This window comes from Cynocephalus volans, chromosome 17, assembly GCF_027409185.1.
Source record: "Cynocephalus volans isolate mCynVol1 chromosome 17, mCynVol1.pri, whole genome shotgun sequence".
NCBI lineage: Eukaryota > Metazoa > Chordata > Mammalia > Dermoptera > Cynocephalidae > Cynocephalus > Cynocephalus volans.
In genome coordinates this window covers 39,832,243-39,851,457 of record NC_084476.1, presented here as the reverse complement: position 1 = coordinate 39,851,457, position 19,215 = coordinate 39,832,243, and the positions used below count along the sequence as shown (strand labels likewise).

General features: G+C 32.7%; 1 protein-coding gene across 3 annotated transcripts in view; it reads left to right on the top strand.

The window, feature by feature from the left end:
* ZCCHC7 (zinc finger CCHC-type containing 7) overlaps positions 1-19,215 on the top strand; it is a 267,332-nt gene that overhangs the window by 228,532 nt on the left and 19,585 nt on the right. For all 3 annotated transcript variants that reach the window (XM_063082279.1, XM_063082280.1, XM_063082278.1), the window contains one exon: positions 1,654-1,689. In XM_063082279.1, coding sequence (XP_062938349.1) covers positions 1,654-1,689 — 36 coding nt within the window. The remainder of the gene's footprint in view (positions 1-1,653; positions 1,690-19,215) is intronic.

Genomic DNA, 19,215 nt, shown 5'->3' with positions numbered 1-19,215 from the left:
TATTTTTTACATATATATATTCTTAAGAACTTTTGTAACCTATAAGTATGTGGTTATCATTTGGTACTAACATGATCTTTGCCTTCTGATGCTACTTTTTACTTTATAAAAATAGTTTTCTTTTGATCAGTTTGTTCATGCAGAAATCATGTGTATAAGTGGCTTTTTTTATTCAGATGCTTTAGTTTCCATGAATATGACATTAAAACTGGGAAGGTGACCACTAGAGTCTAATTTACAAAACTTTTTCTAGAAAATTACGTAGGATGGTTAAACTTAAAATACATAATGGATAAAATTTTTCAGTGTAGTTGGAATATATCTACTCTTTTTTGGTCTAATCACTTTTGGTGGTATAATCAATAGAGATTTTGCCATTCAAAAGTTATTTGCGGAATTATTACCATACTCAGTATATTTTCAGATTGTGTGAATTATCTTCATTAGTTTTATCACTACTCTGAAAAATAAATGAAAGAGGAATGACAAATCAAGAAAAGAGTTGTTTCAAAGTATATGTCAAAGTTTGTAAGGGTATGAAAAGGTCCTAAACTAGTTCTAGGCATGCATCTGTATGTATGAGGTTACTTCAAAAAGTTCATGGGAAAATAGAATTAAAAGATAATACAAACCTTTCCATGAACTTTTGGAGGTACCCTTGTATATATGTGTGCATGTGCATATACATATACATATATTTATCAATAAAAGCTATAAACTCAGTCATTTTTAAATTGGCATTTGATTGGCATTTATGTGGCTTAATTTATTAAAATCGTTGACATGGGATAGTTATACAAAACATACTTTCTGTTGTGAACAGTTCTTTTTCTGAGAAGATGGTAAACTGATAAACTATTCATAAAGAGCTTGATTAGAAAAAATGTCTCCTTAACAAAGTCAGAAATTAGGTATAAGAAGATTTGTATGTGTATTCATAAGAAAATATCTCCTAATCTCTGGCTTTTGTTGTTGCTGCTGTTGTGTGTGTGTGTGTGTTTGTTTTTGTTGTTACCAATTCTGGTTTTAGTAAGTTTTATCTGTTACAAATTTTTTAGTTTTTATTGTTTTTTTCTCTACAAAAGTAGATGTGGAAAGATTTGACATTTAAAAGGCACGGACTTAGTTTCTTGAGGTTGTTTTGTTGTTGTTCTTGTTTTTGTAGAATATTGAAAGTTAACACCAAGTGATTAGGTAAAAGACGGCAACATATCAGAAGTATATAACCACAGTGAGGTCTTCTTAAAAGCAGTTTCTATTAAATTGTTTTCCATCATACTACAAAGTTCAAAATGTTCTTTTAAAAGGTGTACTTGGCGTTGGTCTTACTGATTTTGACCACTGCTGTTCATTTATCACTTTAACTGAGTTATGACTCTTTATCAAATCTTAGTGCCCCAAACTTCTAACCTGAAAAGAAAAAGAGAGAAAACTTTGTTACTGGCTTTCTGACAATGGCAGGCAGTGTGTTAAACCAGTGTAAAATTCAATTAAACTGTCTAGCCAGGTTTTTGAAGCTGAAATGCAGACCTTTTCTGTTAAGCTTCTTATTTTCCTGTGACCGACACCGGTGGATGCTGGGTTATGCCAAAACCAACAGGCTGTAAAGTACTTGTTTCATGCTCCCAGCTGATCAATATTTTTATTTTCCAGGCATGCCCAGAAATCTGGAGGCAGTATCACCTAACAGTGAGTAGAAACACCTTTTTTATTTTCCCCAAGACCTAGCCTATTTACCCTTCTCTGAACTGCTGACCATAAAATATAGACAAGCATCTTCTGCTGGAAGATAATAAACATCTGAAGAGTTTTTGTACTGAGAAAGCAAAAATGCATTTTTTCTCTTCTCCCCTGCCCACTGCCCTATCCTTTATTTTCCTGTTCTTAAAAAAGATATTTATTGTTTTTTTATTACTTACATCATTTAATGATTACATCATGGTATCTCTCAGTTTTCCTAGCCTATGTTCATTAAATTAAAGAGGAAAAGTAAGAGCTATAAAAAAATAATAATAATAATTCAGCTCTTTAAAATGCTTTATTATTCATAGTCCATAAGTATACAGTTCACAATATCTTCCATTTTTCTTCCTTCATTGAAATATTTACACATATTTTTTAATGAAACTAGAAAAACCTTAGTGTATCTTTCATATGAAACAATTCAACTGTCACTTTAAGCCCTTCTTGACTTGTTCAAAATGTATAAACATCTGCTCAGTACCATTTAAGTTATTTAATTCACTGGTTTTCTTTTATTGTGATTTTAGACTAGGTAGAAGCAGAAAACATAGTTTGCTATAGAATCTAATTAGCTAATCCTCAATATTATGAAGTCAGTTTACTTTTAATATTCAGCTTAAATAATTTTAATAATTCACTATAGCCTTTCCAGTCATTTCTTTTAATGTGTAAATATGTTGTGCTGAGCAAGAGATAATTATTCTTTTAATTATACAATTATGTAATATTAATAGTTGTTAAAAGTCGTTCCTTAAAGTTTAGCATATTAAAAAGTTTTTATTTATAAAAAGATAGTAAAAATAGAATGAGTAAGGTTTTTGCAAAATGTGTCTTTCTTCTCATTGCTCTCCTCTTATAGAAATAAAAAGTAAATCAATAAATGGACTCAAACTATCTATCTGTCACAGGCCCAGAAAACCAGGAATAATATCAGGTGGTTTGTTTTCACATTTTATCACCTTTTAATTTATTTAAATATTTTTAGTAGAAAGCTATAATTCCTCAGCTATCCCTCAAATCCCAAATTGGAGTTTGTTAAAATCTCTAGTGTTATATCAGAAAATATATACACACCCACATAGGTTACACGTATGTGTTACAGATGTAATTCATCTGAATACATTATGTAGCAATTTTTTTTTATCCTACCATCATGTGGTGAAAAGCTTACAGCTTAAACTTGATTAAAGTCTAATCATATGTTATATATTTCAGGATCATAGAGCCACTCTTTGTAACTGTATAGCAGTATTTTTCATCATTATTTTTATTAAGTAATATTCTAACAGATTTGACATTGCATTTCTTTTAGCTTTCCCACTAATTTAGAGAATTCCAATCTTAAAAATTTAATATGTGGGAAGTACTGTTTTAAAGCCACTCTTCTCATTATTTGCACCTATTTTCTTTTATATAACTATCATTGAAAGGTAAAATTTGGTTTTAATATAACAGTAGAAATATTTGAAGGCTTGTTTAATATTTTAGCTTTTCAGAAACAAATTGTAAAAAAAAAAAAGGAAAAAATAAAACAAAATGAATTTGCCTTTTGGGGAATTACAATATATATTTTATCTGTAGGTATAACAAATTCAATTTGAAAACTCTCTTTGTCTCAATCTGGAATCCTGGTTAATTTTTCAAATAAGATTGAAGTAAACATCACAGTATATGATTATCCAGTTTAAATTAATAATGAGTTTACTATGCAAGGATAAATGTAAAACTAGTATGTTTATAAACATGTGAATATGTCAGTCCATCTAAAATAAAATAGTTAAGTAATTATTTAAATTATCAGTTTGTAGGCAGTATCCAAATGTATGCAATTAAGCAACATTCAATCTTGAATAAAAGCAAGATGCATGGTGATTTTAGTCATCTTCAGCTCTTTTACTAGGCAGTGGACTGCCATCTATTGACTCGTAGTAGCCCTCACACATGAATGTGTCGTCAATCAGAGCAATGACCAAATAATAAATCCTAAGTTAGAATTGCTACTATATATTCCTTTAAGACCAGTCTGTTTAAAACTCTGGAACTTTCCACACTTAATCATTGATTAATTTCTTATTCTAACCAGAATTGTGTATTTTTTTACCCAAAGCAAACTGCGCTTTTGGGGGGAGAAATTGATTAGTATATCCATTTTGGAAATGTTTACATTTGGGAGCTTTTCGGTTGCTTTCATCTGCCTCCCAACCAGTAAGACTTAGAAGGTCATTTACAGAGCAACTTAAATTTTAGCAAGTATAGAAATTAAGGTCTATCCAAGGATCAATTTATTTAAAAAAAAAAAAAAAAAAAAAAGAACATTATTTCTCAAACACATAAGAAAGGTGGTAAAGTTGATTGATATAAATGGACTTGTGAAAAGTTCCAAATCAAAAATTCATTCAAACACACCCAGAAGTAAGAAGAAAGTTATAGAAGATAAGTTTTCACTATTTTGAGCATTTCCACGAGAGATAAAATGAAGTCTCTTTAACAACTTGTATCTTAGTAGAATAGCTTTTTAACCAAACTTGACTAGACTTCACTACATTAATAAAAACTAAGACCATCATCTAAAGGGTGCATGCTAAGAAAACTACACACACACTCACTCATAACAACTTTATATCTATTTTTCTTTATATATTTTAATGGCTATAAAAATGTCATATAATTTAATGTCTTTAGATTATTGATTTGGAGAACTGCATGGAAAAAAGAAAAATATTATTTTTGTTGAGCAGTTATGTAATTTCCTCAAATAGTTCATATCTTTACCTCCTTCAAAAAATGTTTAGAAAGGTTTTAAAATCTTTAATAGTATGGCACCATTCCTGTATTTTAACTTCTCCTATGTTTTCAGATTTTGGTAAGACCTAACTTTGAATATTCTTTTTTATCTTTTAGATAACTCATTGTAGATAAATTTTTTTTCCTTTTTAATTATTCAAGAAGGAAAATCCCTTCCCCCATCTCGTGTCCTTTCTAGTCTCATTTATATTAAAAATCCTAGGCCAATATGGCCACCAACAGTTTTACAACCAACAGAATTTTTAACTACTACAGGCTATAATTTGACATGCATTGGACATTTTGCTAATCTTGCTTTTAATCTACTTACTTTAGAAGTAACCAGGAGTTTCCTCTTTGGGGGCTGTATGTGTTAAGAACTAAAAAGGACAATGCATCTTTTATGTTTAATTTTGTGCTTGGATGTCTTTGTGTGCATTGTTAAAATGTATTACAGCCCTACTACCTTTTATTTTAACTAAAGGTTTAAGCAGTAAGTAAATGTAACTTTTTTAGGAGAATTAAGTTTTAAATGTTTCTTTATAATGTTTGGAATGCCTAGAATTCACAATTCAAAAATTAAAATATTTGTCCTCAGGCAAGTGGGAATTCAGTAGAAAAATGAGTTTCCTTGCCTTCCTTTCCTGATCTATGCCCAAAGTTTACTAGTAATTAACAGTAGTCTTACCTGACCCAACTGAATGGCCAGGTACATTTTATGGACCATATTAACAATATTCTATTTCATTTTGCCACTCAGTTTTCTCTCCTTACCTGGAAACATCAATTTAGAAATGTATTTTCTGTGTTTTCACAGTATGGAAATGCGAGTTTTACACTAAATGAGAATGTTACTCCCTAAAGCATTCTGTGTCATACCACAGAGTGGGTACCCCTAAGTGTGAACAGGTTTAACTTTAATTTTAGAACTATATTTTATAGTCCAGAAGAAAAAAGTTTAAAAATGGATTTGGTTCTGAGGCTGTAGCTATCCAAAAATCCTTATCTTGGGATTGTGATGTAAGAAGGGTAGATACCAAGGTTTTTTTCTTGATAACCACTCTCAGCAAACAATAAAAGTTTTCTAACTGCCTGATTCTAAAATGGAATGTTTTTCTTCTAAATAACTTAAAATTAGAAGTAAAAAGTTTTAAAAAGTGAGCCTCAGTCTGGAATCTTTTCTTTTCATGGAAAAAATATACCTCTGTCTCTTAACTGGAAGTATGTTGGGAATCCATGATATTTTTCTGAGAGTTCCTTGGCTACGTAAGCAGAACTGCAAAACTCACAAGAACCCTATCCACACAGTAGATATCAAGTGATAGGTCTTTCTGTTTTCATTTGTGCGTGTTTGTGTGTAAGAAAATAGAACTGGATACATGTTGTCATTTAAAATGTTAAATAATTCCAAAATAGAGTGAGGCCTAGTTCTCATTCTGTTTTAAAGTTATTTAAAACAACTTTCTCTTTGTACCATTTTTTGAGGCCTAGCATGCAGGTCATCATAAACTAACACTTATAAGTTCATTTGGAAGCTCTTATTTGGTAATTCAATTCACTTTGCCAAGAACCAGTAATACTCTTGTATAAATTGTAGTTTTTCCCTCTATGTCTGGTATCTAAACTGCTATTTCAATGCTTTGATTGACCAAATGTTGCTATTGAGACAGTACATCTCTGTCACATTTTCAGAGATTTCATTTTTACTAAAAATGTTCTTAATACTAAAACACTACTGAGGTGAATGTAATTGTGCTCTGATGATTCAGAAAGCAGTAATTCTTTTGTAGTACTTCAGGGCCATCTTTCCATGATAGTATTACAAAGTAAATCAGACTGCTTTATCTTTCAAGTTACTCGGTATCTGAATAACAAGAATTTTTTGAATAAGCATTGATGACTTATTTTCTAATATTCCATCTATGATAACAAAGATAGAAAACACATTTGAACAGTGACCAAAATTTTTAAAGATTTTTCAAATGGAAAATTTATGTGAATAGTTTTATACTTATTTAAATACCTTGTTCTTAAAGAATTAGGTTGAAAATTGTTAGTAATTTTTCATTTCAATCTTGCCGTGTTCTGAATTTTGTGTGAGAGATAATTACTACATTTAAAGGGTAGGTCAGCTGATTTTTTAAAATCTTTATTTCACTAGCATGTTAGACCACATTTTGCCAGAACTTACAATGGTAGCAATTGGAAAATGCAATTTCAAAGCAGATGAAACCCGAAATTATCAATCTTAATAAATGAGATTCATTTAAAAATAAATATAATTTACCAAATCGTCAAAAAGCAATTTTCTAAAGCTTCTGTAAAGGAAAGGAGAAAAAAGTGAACATTATGAATTTTAAATTCTTGTGTTATTTTTCCTCTCATAATGTTTCCTCAGACATTTAGAAATTGTGTGTATACATATTTATTTATTTTATTTTATTTTTATTTATTTATTTTAAAAAGATGACCGGTAAGGGGATCTTAACCCTTGACTTGGTGTTGTCAGCACCACGCTCACCCAGTGAGCAAACTGGCCATCCCTATATGGGATCCGGACCGTGGCCTTGGTGTTATCAGCACCGCACTCTCCGGAGTGAGCCACAGGCCGGCCCCTATACATATTTATTTTTGAATGGGGGTGGAATAAAATGATTAAGATTTGGACATTATTTATTTATATTTATTGAAGCACATGGAAGAACCTTAGTATTTTCTTCCTTTTTTTCAAAGAAATATTGAGGTGTCTACCCCTTCAGAGAGAATTCTCAAGTTACTCGATTTGCAATATTTTAATGCAAAAATTAATTTGGTTTTAATGGAAAATCAATATGGTGTATATTGAGTAGAGTTTTTTGCATTAATATATCTAAATAATATCAAGTGCTTTATGATGATAATCATAATGTAGATTTAAGTGTTTCAGATAATGAAGCAATGAAAAATATACAGCATTCACACAATTTAGAAAGGATTTATTAGAAATGTTTTGACATAGAAGCAGCTGTGCTTTTGCCATCTTCTAATACCTTTACTGACCTAATCACCGGTCATCATGGTTTTTGTTCCTTTTTTAGATAGTCCATGTTGCTGAATAATAAATTAATTGAATCTGAAGTTCTACTATAAACAGTTACTTCCTTTCTCTGTTTGACAGAAAAAGTCCCTGTGTTTTTTTGTCTCCCCCTTAGTGGCTGGGGACAAAGACCAATACATTTAGGACTTACATCTTTATCATATGGGCTTCAAGTTTTACTTCTGTTTTAAAATTTTAAAGAAGTACTTGTTATTCATTTTCGTATCTGATAACAAATGTTTTTTTCTCTCTTCCTCAGGTATGTTCACCTTTACTTACAAAGGAATTAGAGTTAGTCATTGTAGGGGCAATTTCTTCTTGATAATTAAATGTTGTGGGTAATTAAAGTTCATTCCTAAGTGTTTATAATCTTTATATATATAAGACACTTTAAAATCTTTCTTCTCTTTAAAATACACATACATTCATATAATCCCAAAGTAAACTATATTGTTTTGTTTTTATTTACAGCTCTGCACTTTGAAGGAGTGCCCCTTTATAACAAAAATGAATATAAATATAAATAGGTAGCCTTAAAATTTTCAAAATTCATTCAGTTTACCACTGCATGGTATCTGACTATTTAATAAATTGTAGTTTTAAAATCTGAAAGGTTGAGTGATGCTTATTCTTTGTCATGTTACCTACACATAAAGAACATGGAAGTATTATGTAGAATAATTAACATATTCGAGTGATTATTGTTCGTATATACTTTAAACTTTGAACAGGTGGTTTATGCCATTCCTTAAGGAAATATATTCCAAATAATTGAGCTTGTCATACTCTTTTTCTGGACATTTCAGTGCAACAATAAATGTAGATAAAGTATATTAGACCAATGATATTTGTATTATACATTCTTTTTAATAGTCATGCATATGAGAGACATGGTAGGTTACAGTAATTCTTTAAGTATACAGGCATAATCAACCATACCCTTTAACGGTTTGGGTCGATCATTTGAATAGTCTGCAGTAAAAGACTCCTGAAAGGACCCCTTGACTTGTTGACATGATCAAGCTCTCTGAACTACAGTTATGTTTTCTGTTATGGTATAAACTGCAATAATAAACTTAAGTTGAATTAAGTTTAAGATTTCAAAAGCCCAATTTCTTCAATGACTAGAAGTTAACAAATTGTTAAAATCAATCAGATTTTAGGCTTGAAATTCATTGGTCATTTGATTCCCATATGTCAGAATGTCATGGGAGTTGTGTGGTTTTATACATGTATAAGTATTTTCTTTCAGCTATTTTGAGGTTGGCACAATGGTCCTCAAAGATCAACAAATCTGGTTTTTAAGAAATATCAAAAATATTATATAAAAAAAATGCTACATGCTTAAAGAGCATTTAACAACAAAAAAAATTTCTTTTTAATATTTTTGGAATTAAATTAGGCCTTCACCTTAATTAGTACACCAATACATGGTAGATCACAGTTCAAAAACAAAAATTATTTAAAATGAGTGTTCAGAAATTGATATTAGTCTTGTAAAAAAAAAAAAAAAAAAAAACCAAAATTCATGTGTGTGTCAGTTGGTAATAAAGATATCAGATTATTTTCATTTTTTTTTTCAAAAATCATATAGAACTGAATCTATTGGGTAGACTATAAGATCATCTTTATAATTTTGTAATATGTCCATGTCTATAAATACCCATTTTACATAAATATGTTCCTTTACATGTATTTGTGGCTTACCCCACATTTCTTTCAGGTAGAATAAGTTTTGGTTTGTGTTTTAGCTTTGTTGTACAATAAAAATCTCAATTTTGTCTTTCTAGTATCTCTCACATTTCCTTTGTTTGCAGTTGTATCACATCTCCTCCTTGTTGTACTAAAGTCCTTAGAAAAATGTGCTATAAAATTGGGCCTAAAGGGCATATTTCTGATGAGATTACTAGGGAATGTTTTGTATCATTATATAGGGAAAAGAATGCCAGTTTTGGAATTGGATTTTGGTTCGGAATCTGATTTTTTTCATGTACTAGATATACAAACAGAGATTAAGATATTTAACTTCAACATCCTTAGTTTCTGTACCTGAAAAATGGGGATAATGCCTTATAGCATTTTTGTAAGTATGCAATGAGATGATAAACGTTAAGTACTTCACACAATACCTAGCATATAGAATGTGTTAAACACTGTGCAAGTTCTCCTACAGCAAACCCGTAGTCACCTCATACCTGTAGAGATGCCCTCTGGACTGATATCCCAAACTCAGATTCATAATAACCTCTTAACTCTCTTTCTCCTAACAGTATTTCCTTCTTATAGTTAGTTAAATAAAAATACCTACAAGCAGTGTCTTTTAACAAAATTATTTACCTCAGTTTTCATTTTCTAATTATTTATACTTATTCTTTTCCAGAAATGTCAGTGAATAACTGTTAATCAATAAAGCAAACTTAACTTATTTTCTTATTTTGGTTTTCCTAAAAATCATTATAATGACATTTAAGATTAGATCACAAAAAGACTTAGACTACTTCCTTTCGTAATGAAAATGACTACATAAAATAGTTACTATATAGGATGCGATAGCACTTTGAAAAATATATATTAAGTTAATAAATGTGTAATTCTTAAGTGATAACTTCAGTCATCTGAATATAGTTATTTATCATCAGCAAATGAAATTATATAAATCTTTGCTTCTTGTATAAATAACGAGAATAATATGAGATCAAATAATACACACACAGAGATATATACACACACACACATATATATACACACACCACTTATAATACTTTCTGCTAGGGATGATGGACTTTTGTAAGTAAGATGAGGAATGGAACAAAATAGCATATCAGTTTTTTGCACTTCAGGTAAAACTACTTCATGCTTTCACATGGAGGATGCCAGAAACCGGCCTGATTTCATAGCGAAATGTAGTGGTATAAGAAGGAGGTTGGTCAATTCTTCAGATTCCCAACCATATTCTCATATAGGCCCAGCAAAAAAGGCAACACAAAGTTAAGCACTTTCTCAGTGCATGTAATTTGTATTCTTTCAAAGAGCATTCCTATTCCATGTTTTTTCTTATTTTAAGACAAGCAGGGGCTAAGATGGAACATATTGTAAAAGCAAAAGAGCATTACTTCCCCCCTTTAAACAGGTCCTTGCAGCTGTGGAATTCCCTGCCTTTGTGACTGATGGTTGAGAGTATTTCAGTAGAATAACCAGGGTTGGGATATGGGCCGGGGTGGTGGAGGGGGCAGGGGGACATAGGTGTCATGTAGAGTTATGATAAAAAATGAAAATATTGGGCTCTATTTGGATCCCCTGTGTATTAGCTAATAAATATAATAAAGCTATGGTTCTACTCTTTTATGATTTTTCAGTGGAGCTTGTGTACACTTGTATGCAAAATATATAAGCAGATTTGAATATGTTAAGCATTTCATATGGTTGGAAGATGTACATCAGTGTGGTTTCTGTTTTATAGTCTACCCCAATAAACATTCACATATAACATCCATGGATTCATACATGTATGTGTTCTTTTCTGTCCCTTCCCCCTACATCCAGTCTCCACACCCTCCTCATCCCTCCACCCTATATCAAAGCTTGTGATTCTTTTCCATCCATGTACTAAAAGGTTTCTTTGTAAACCAAGCCATTTGTCCATCATTGTTTGGAGTCCAAACAGTGGTAAGATACCCTGTCACCGATCCCACGTGCTATGAATGGCAGCTCCTCTCCGGACAATTGGCGTAGGGGCCGAGAAATATTCCTGAGAGGATTATTTAACCTTTCAATTTAGAGGGCACAAAGCCTGGCTGATTAATGAACTTTCTGATGGGTACCGATAAGCGGATCTATTTCTTTATTTCCCCTAAAAGTGATTCCTTCTCCTGTCCATATTACTATAATCTTAAACATAAAATGTGGCAAATAGATTAAAAAACAGCACTAAAGAGTTTATCTGGCTGGCAAACTGAAGGAGCTAAATTAAAATTGGTAATGACAGCAGTGGCTCAGCCTCATATATGGTTTTTAAATGCACTGTGTATTTTGAAGAGACTTATTCTCCAGCTTGCCTGGTAATGACTGCTCTTGGTGCACAGTCTGGGGCTGGCTTCTGTTATCCCCACCCCACCCCCAACCCCCCCCAAAAAATGAGTTGTGTTATCTGGATGGCTGCAGACACATACGCATCCCCCTTTCTCACTGCATGGGCAGACAAGGTCGATAGCATTACAAGGTATTTGTGGCAGTGCTTGTTTCAGTTTTCAGAGCTGCCAGTTTCCAGGCAGATTTGAATTACAAAAGAAGAAGCTGGCATGAAAATTGAAAGGTTTTATCGGCTGGTCTGAAGCCTCATAGCACATTGCTTATTTATGCAGTCCATTTGCACCAGGAAATATAAAAAGGAAATACATTTTTAAAATAAGGCCATAAAGACCCAGATATGTTTAAGATGGCAAATAAAATATAGATACCTATAATATCTTTCCAGGAAACGATTTTCACTTAATGTTGCACATTACTTCAGAAGAGCATTTATGTTGCTGTCATAAATTTGTGTGTTTGTGTCACTATGTAGGTAGTCTCTAGGGATTAAGAAGGAAGCCTTTGCTAACTTACTTTAAAATTAAAATAGACAGAGGGATAGCTCTGCAGTTTGAGAGCTACATTGGAAATATTTAAATAGGGTGGTAAATTAAACTTAAACTAACATTTTTGCATTCCATGTAAAATTAGCTATGGCCCAGTGAATAAATGCTACTACCTTTAGAGAAAATTGGGATGCTTTTTAAGCCATGAAGATTTGGAGCATTCAGGGAGTGAATTACTATGATCCTTACTGTCTTGCATATATTCATTGTTCTCTGCTTACTGAGGTTTTTCTTTTTTGTTGTTGAGGGTGTTTTGGATGTAGTCAGGGGAAGTGTCTTATTTACAAAAAGAAAGATTGTAAATTAACAATATTAATAGCTCCTTTTTATAAAACTTGTGCTTTTATTTTAGTCTTCTAATATATAAGGATACTTCAAAAAGTTTACGGAAAAATAGAATGAAAAGATAATACAAATTTTTCCACAAACTCTTTCCAGACCCCTCATATTGTCTTTTAGATTTTGCTTAGTGTTTTAATGTTGTAAATCTATAACCTTTTCACTATTGCGAGTTATACCAACAATTTACATCTATTCACATTACCTTTAACATAGTTTTTGACTTACTGAGAAAGATACACTCGTGCAGTCCCTTACAGTCTTGATTACATAAAGTGAAGACATAAGTATACAAATATACAGTAGTTCAAGGCCTTGAATAATTAATGGTTTTACCATTGGGCATTTGTAACCTTTCAACCTATTGGTTTGTAAAGCTTAAGGGTATCCAAAAGAGTGGCAGGGAGGAAATTAGGTGTATATAGGAAATAATCAAATCAATAAAGCAACACTCTTTATTGTGCTCCAATTCAGATGAACACTGTTTAAGAATCCATATTCCAATAAAGCAAGTTACTCTCAACTAAACCATGAGCAATGTAATTTTGTGCAATTTTCATTTTCACCAGTGTCTGGTACCTTTCTCATGTTTTCATGACCTGAACTAATTACTTCATGTAGTTTTTTTTTAACAGAGAAAATATCAAAAGCATACATGTCTGCTGCATGCTAATGATGTGCTGTACATTTTTTCATGAATTTTCATAAGGATTTTTTCTACGTAGCATGTGTGGCTTAATGATGTAATCACCCGATAGACTAGAAAATGCTCCAAAGGAGACGTTCCGGTCTGTTGTGTACATAATACATGTTGCAAAAATCTGCCTAATTAAGGAATTACCCAGTGGATTGGGAGTCTGTTAGGTACATGACATAGTTTTTTAACACATAAAAATATTGTGTGTATATTACTTTTAATGCCATTTTTACTAGAGGGGAAATTAATAGCAGTATCTACTGGTATGCAAGTTAGTTGTCTTTTTTTCACTAAGAAAAAAATAAAAGCTCAAAAAAATTAATAAAGGAAGCATTGTTTTAAAATAATTCCAAAGCCTTTAGCTTGGGGAGAAAATTCCTCCCAGTATTTCTCAAAGGAAGTAATACTGTGAATATTTGCCAGAAATGGTTTGCAAACAGAAGGCTTTGTCCAAAACCATTGTTGGAACAGGCCTAGAGTTCAGGTCCCAGGTGTGAGGATCCACCTCAGAAAAACACTTTAAAAGGAGGAAAGAGCATCATTGTGTCTTTGCACTTTTGTAATACGGTATCATCATTTTTGCCTTGTCAGAGACGCCGCTGTGGTTCAGTTCACTATAAAACAGTTTTCCCAACTTCTAAATTTCTTCCTTTAAGTCCTTTAGGCCCAAGATAGTTTTTTTTTTTTCTCCTCGAATATGTACAGATTATGTTTCTGTTGGCATTTATATTTTAAACAATACCAAAGGAAAGGGAGAGCATCCATTCTTCTTTCCCTGCCTACTCTTTATAAAACTAAATAAAATATTTAGAAAACTATACCTGATCTGTAGAGTAGCCAGTAGTAAAAAGCAGTATCTTTAAACAGGAAAAAAAAGTGTATTTTAAATTCAACCTTTTTTTCTGCTCAATAGTCACACTGGTGCTATTAGGTTACCTCAGCTAATAAATAGACTTTGAATATGATGGCAAGCTTTTGGTTTGGGGTAACATTTTCTTGAAAAATCCTATTTGATTACTTGGGTTGGATTATTTAAATACATGAATATTGGGAAAGGTTTGTACTATTAGTGAGTTTATTGAAAGAATAAATAGATTTGGAAATATTTTGAGAGAATAAGGTTGTTTTCAAAAATGAAAATTATCAATTTAAGAGGTATATGTACAAATGTGACTTGTTCAGAAAGATTGGAGCTAAGCTCTACTTTTTCAATGTTATATTTGATTGTGAATACATTTACCTCAAGTATTTAATGTATTTGCTTTTTAATATATGTTCATATGACAAATTGGATTAATAAATAAAAACATAGTCTAATCTTTAAGCATATGTATGATTATAAAAATAAATCCGTTTTGCATTCACAAGAGTAGAAAATTCCCTTTAATTAGTGAAATTGATTGCATATCCTATATAGTAATGAGCCTCAACTAGATGCAAGCCCTCATTGGATCAAAGTCACTTTAGATAAGGGCAGCTCAAGGTCACAGAGGGAGATGCCCAGCAGGTTCATTTGCATAAAAAATTACTGTTAGAAAAAGGACACTGAGGCAGCTCTAGCATTTTGATCTCTTGGCCTTTGTCATGGAGATTCCTAGTAGTGAAGAGAGTAAGGCCAGTGTCCCAGATAATGATTAACTGTTTTAATGGCATTCATTCATTCATTCCGCACTAACTACTCATGCAGAAAAAAGGGTTATGTAAAATGACATTAGAAGAAAATCATTTGTAATCGTTGCATCGGGCTGCACTTTGAGGAGACATTAGGAGTAAATCCGTGGCGTGGTAGGCTTATGCTTTATCTTTTGATATTTACTGAGTTTACTGGTGCATGAAAAGCTTTCAGCAAGAATAGCAGATGGGATGGACCTTTCATAGGTAATGCTATCTACCAGGTTATTACTTCTATATTTTGATAGTAAAGTAATCTCCAAGATATCACCCTACAAATACAGATTATTTAAATGCCTGTAACAAACCAAAAAAAAAAACAGACCTGCTTTCATAAGTAGTTTGTTTGGTATCTATTGGGCCAAAGTCTCTAGATAAATTTTTTGACCTAAAAAACTATATTCATTCTTTTGCATTAACTTTTTGTCAGCAGTTCAGGCTCATATGACAGAACCCTGAACATAGAGCTAATCAGTTGACACATTTTGCTTTAAATTGGACCTTAACTGTTAATTAAAAATAAAGACATGCTCCAAGGCAGAAGAATTGAGTCACAAATTTATATTTCTAACACTTTAAATAGCTTAAAGATTTTTGTTAGATCATAGTATGAAAACTTGCCCACTGAAAACCATTATTGAGTTTTCAGTACTGTATTCTAATACAGAAATGTTCTCTAATTAGGTAAGATCTAGGCTGATTTCATTCCTATTAAGTCCTAGTACATGATAGTTTATTAAAATGAGAGTATGTAGATAGCATTTGTCATGTCATTTACTAATTAATTATTGTGAAACAGTTTAGCATTTCATAGCACAATATAACTACTGTTGCTATTTTTATTAGTAATAATGGAAGTTTTTAACTAGTGACATTATTCAGATGATTGAACATCCAAATGTTTGCACTTCATCCAGGGGCATAAATGAACAGTGAGGCTATATATTTGAAATTACTTTCAAAATAAAATAAGAAGTGTCAATATGAAACATGTTTTCAAAATGTTCATTGAGAAGGATCTCTTTATCCCTGGTACCATAAGACTGAGTTCCTTTTCTCTTTGCGTTACTAATTCCTTCCTCATTTTGCCAGGGTATATGCCACACTCAGTGTGAAGTGGGGGAGACACTAAGAAAACTAAGTATTATTTATTCAAACTTCTTGATATGTCAAAGCATGATTTTATAGGTTTTATCTTAATGACATAAAAAATTAATAGTTTCCCAAAGTATCCATATTATTATTAACAGTAGCTAAAATTTATTGGATGCTTACTGTGGACCATGTACTTTACATATGCATTACCTCATTATTCAATTATTAACATTTACTGAGCTACTGTATGCCTGGCTGTGTTCCGGGTGCTAGGATACAGCAGTGAACAAAAACAGACAAAATCTCTACCCTCACAGAGCTTACTGTATCCTTACCCGGGAGCTGGAGTTGGGGGTGGATAGATCAAACAAATAAGTAAAATATGTAGTATGTTAGTTGCGGTAAGTGCCATGGAATTTTTGGTTGGTTGGTTGGATTTTTTAATTTCAAAAAAAAAAATGATAGTGAAGCAGGGTAGGGGGTACCGATTGGAGAGCGCTAACAGTTTTAAATAGGGCAGTCAGGAAAGCCTTATTAAGAAGATGACATTTGTGCCAAAACTTGAAGGAGGTGGATGGAGTGCAGTATGTTCTGAGGGAAGAGTGATCCAGACAGAATAGCTCGTGCAAAGCTCTGAGGTGGAAGTTTGGGTTTTTCAGAGAACAATGAAAAGGCTAGTGTGACAGGCTTGTAATAAGAAAAAGTAGTGGGAGATGAGGTCAGACAGGTGGGAGGATGCAAATTGTAGGCCATTGTAAAGTTTATGGATTTTACTCCAAGTGAAATGAGAAGCTAATTAGAGGGTTTTGAGCTGAGGAGTTATATGTTCTGATTTACATACTAAAATGATCACCCTATATTAAAAATAGGCTGCAGAAGGGCAGGGATAGAAGCAAGGAGACCAGTTGTGAGGTTCTTGTAATCATCTGCATGAGAGGTGAATGGTCAGACCTGGATAGTAGTGTGCAGTAGAAAGAAGTGAATGTATTTTGCAGAGCCAACAAACTTTCCTGGTGGGCTGGATGAGAGTTATGTACAAGAAACAAGTCAAGGTTGTTGATTTTTGGCTTAAGCAACTAAAAGGATAGAGTTGCTGTTAATGAGATGAGTGGAAGGAGCATATTTAGGGTTGGGGAAGAAGAGCAAGGTTTTATTTTAACTAACTAAATTTGAGGGCCGGCCCGTGGCTCACTCGGGAGAGTGCGGTGCTGATAACACCAAGGCCCTGGGTTCGGATCCCATATACGGATGGCCGGTTCGCTCACTGGTTGAGTGTGGTGCTGACAACACCAAGTCAAGGGTTAAGATCCCCTTACCGGTCATCTTTAAAAAAAAAAAAAAAAAAAAAAAAAAAAAGGGAGAGTGCGGTGCTGATAAATTTGAGATGCCTGTTAGACATTCTAGTAGAGATGTACTAGCCTAGAATTGAGAGAGATCAAGGCTGAAAACAGAAAATTTAGAGTGGCTAGGGCAATCTCTGAGATTAGATGAGAGCAAGTTAGATCGGATTAGACAGAGAAGAGAACCAGTCTCAGGACTGAGCCTTGGAGCACTACAATGTAAGAGGGCAAAGAGATGGATAGGAACCAGCAAAGGGGACTGGAGAAGAAACAGTGAGGTAGAAGAAAAACAAGAGAGCATGTTGTCTGGGAAGCTAAATGAAGAAAGTATTTGAAGGAGGAAGTGGTCACCTGGTCACATTTTACTGATAGGTTATGTAAGATGAATATGTTTCGAGTATGTCTCACAACAGTGTTATGAGGGAGCACTGTTACTATTATTATCACCATTTTACATATGAGTAAAATGAAGCAAAGACCATTTAAGTAATTTGACCGAAGTAACATACCTAGTTTAATAGTAGAGCCAAGACTAACAGAATCCCAAAATGCAACAGGTAACTGAATTTTACCATGTCATCTGGCTCTTTGAAAGATTTAGTCGGTTTTGCTTTTGATTGCCCCCAGTCCTTGAAATCCCTTCCTTCCATGCTTTGTCTTTGAATAGACCAAATATATATCCTTGCATTGTGTATATATATATATAGCACATACATGTCCATGTCCTTGTATATGCCTGGACAATCTCCAGCAAAAAACAAGAAACTGGTAACAGCAATTACCTCTGAGGAGGGGAACTGAGTGACTGAGAACAGAAGTGGGAGGCACACTTTTCACTGTATCTTTAGTATCTTTTGAATTTTGTGCCACATGTATGTTATTGATTTTAAAAACATTTAATTCTTTAAAAACTAAAGAAAAAAACTCATCAAAGATTTATTCTATAGCAGAAAGATATGATTTGTTCTTTCAGACTCTGTTCTAATAGCATCTCAGAAAAAAAATTATACTACTATAGTTCTTTAATAGGAAATGTGTACTTGGTGCACACTTAACTCCACTTGGTAAGCCCTGTCCTCCCTGGCACTTTTAAGATCTTTACCATATTTACTCTTTCATATGTTTTAGAATTCTCATTTAACTCTCTATTCCTCACAGTTACCTATTACAATGCTTTTGCCCATAGTAGGAACCCAATAACCTTTTTGAATGAATGATTCCTACTAAGGGATAAATACATAGAACTACCTGTTATTTCCTCAAACTTAGGCAATAAAATTACTAAATTAAGAGTGATTCCATAAAACTGCTTCATATCCTTAGTCAGCAGAAATTTTCAGTGTGTGTACCTACTTTATATACCTTTATTGGCTGCATAACTCATTTCCACTCTCTAAAATTTTGAAGTCTTCAACATCTACTCATTCACCGCCTATTTATTTGTTCTAGGTCAGGAGTCAGCAAACTTTCTATGAAGAGCCAGATAGTAAATATTTTAGCTTGGCAGCCCATATGGTCTCTGTCACAACTCTGCCTTTGTAGCATGAAATTAGCCATAGATAATCAGTCCATAAATTAATGTGCATGGCCATGTTCCAATAAAACTTTATTTATAGACACTGAAATTTATAATCTTCACATGTTACAAAGTAGTGTCTTTTTTTACCATTATTATTATTATTTTAACCGTTTAAAAATATAAGAGCCATTCTTACTTTGTGAGCCGTATGAAAACAGACAGTAGGCCAGATTTGGTGTATGGGCCATAGTTTGCTGACCCCCATTCTAGTCCTTGACATAGGAATATGTAGTGGACTAAACAAAGATCCCTTCCCT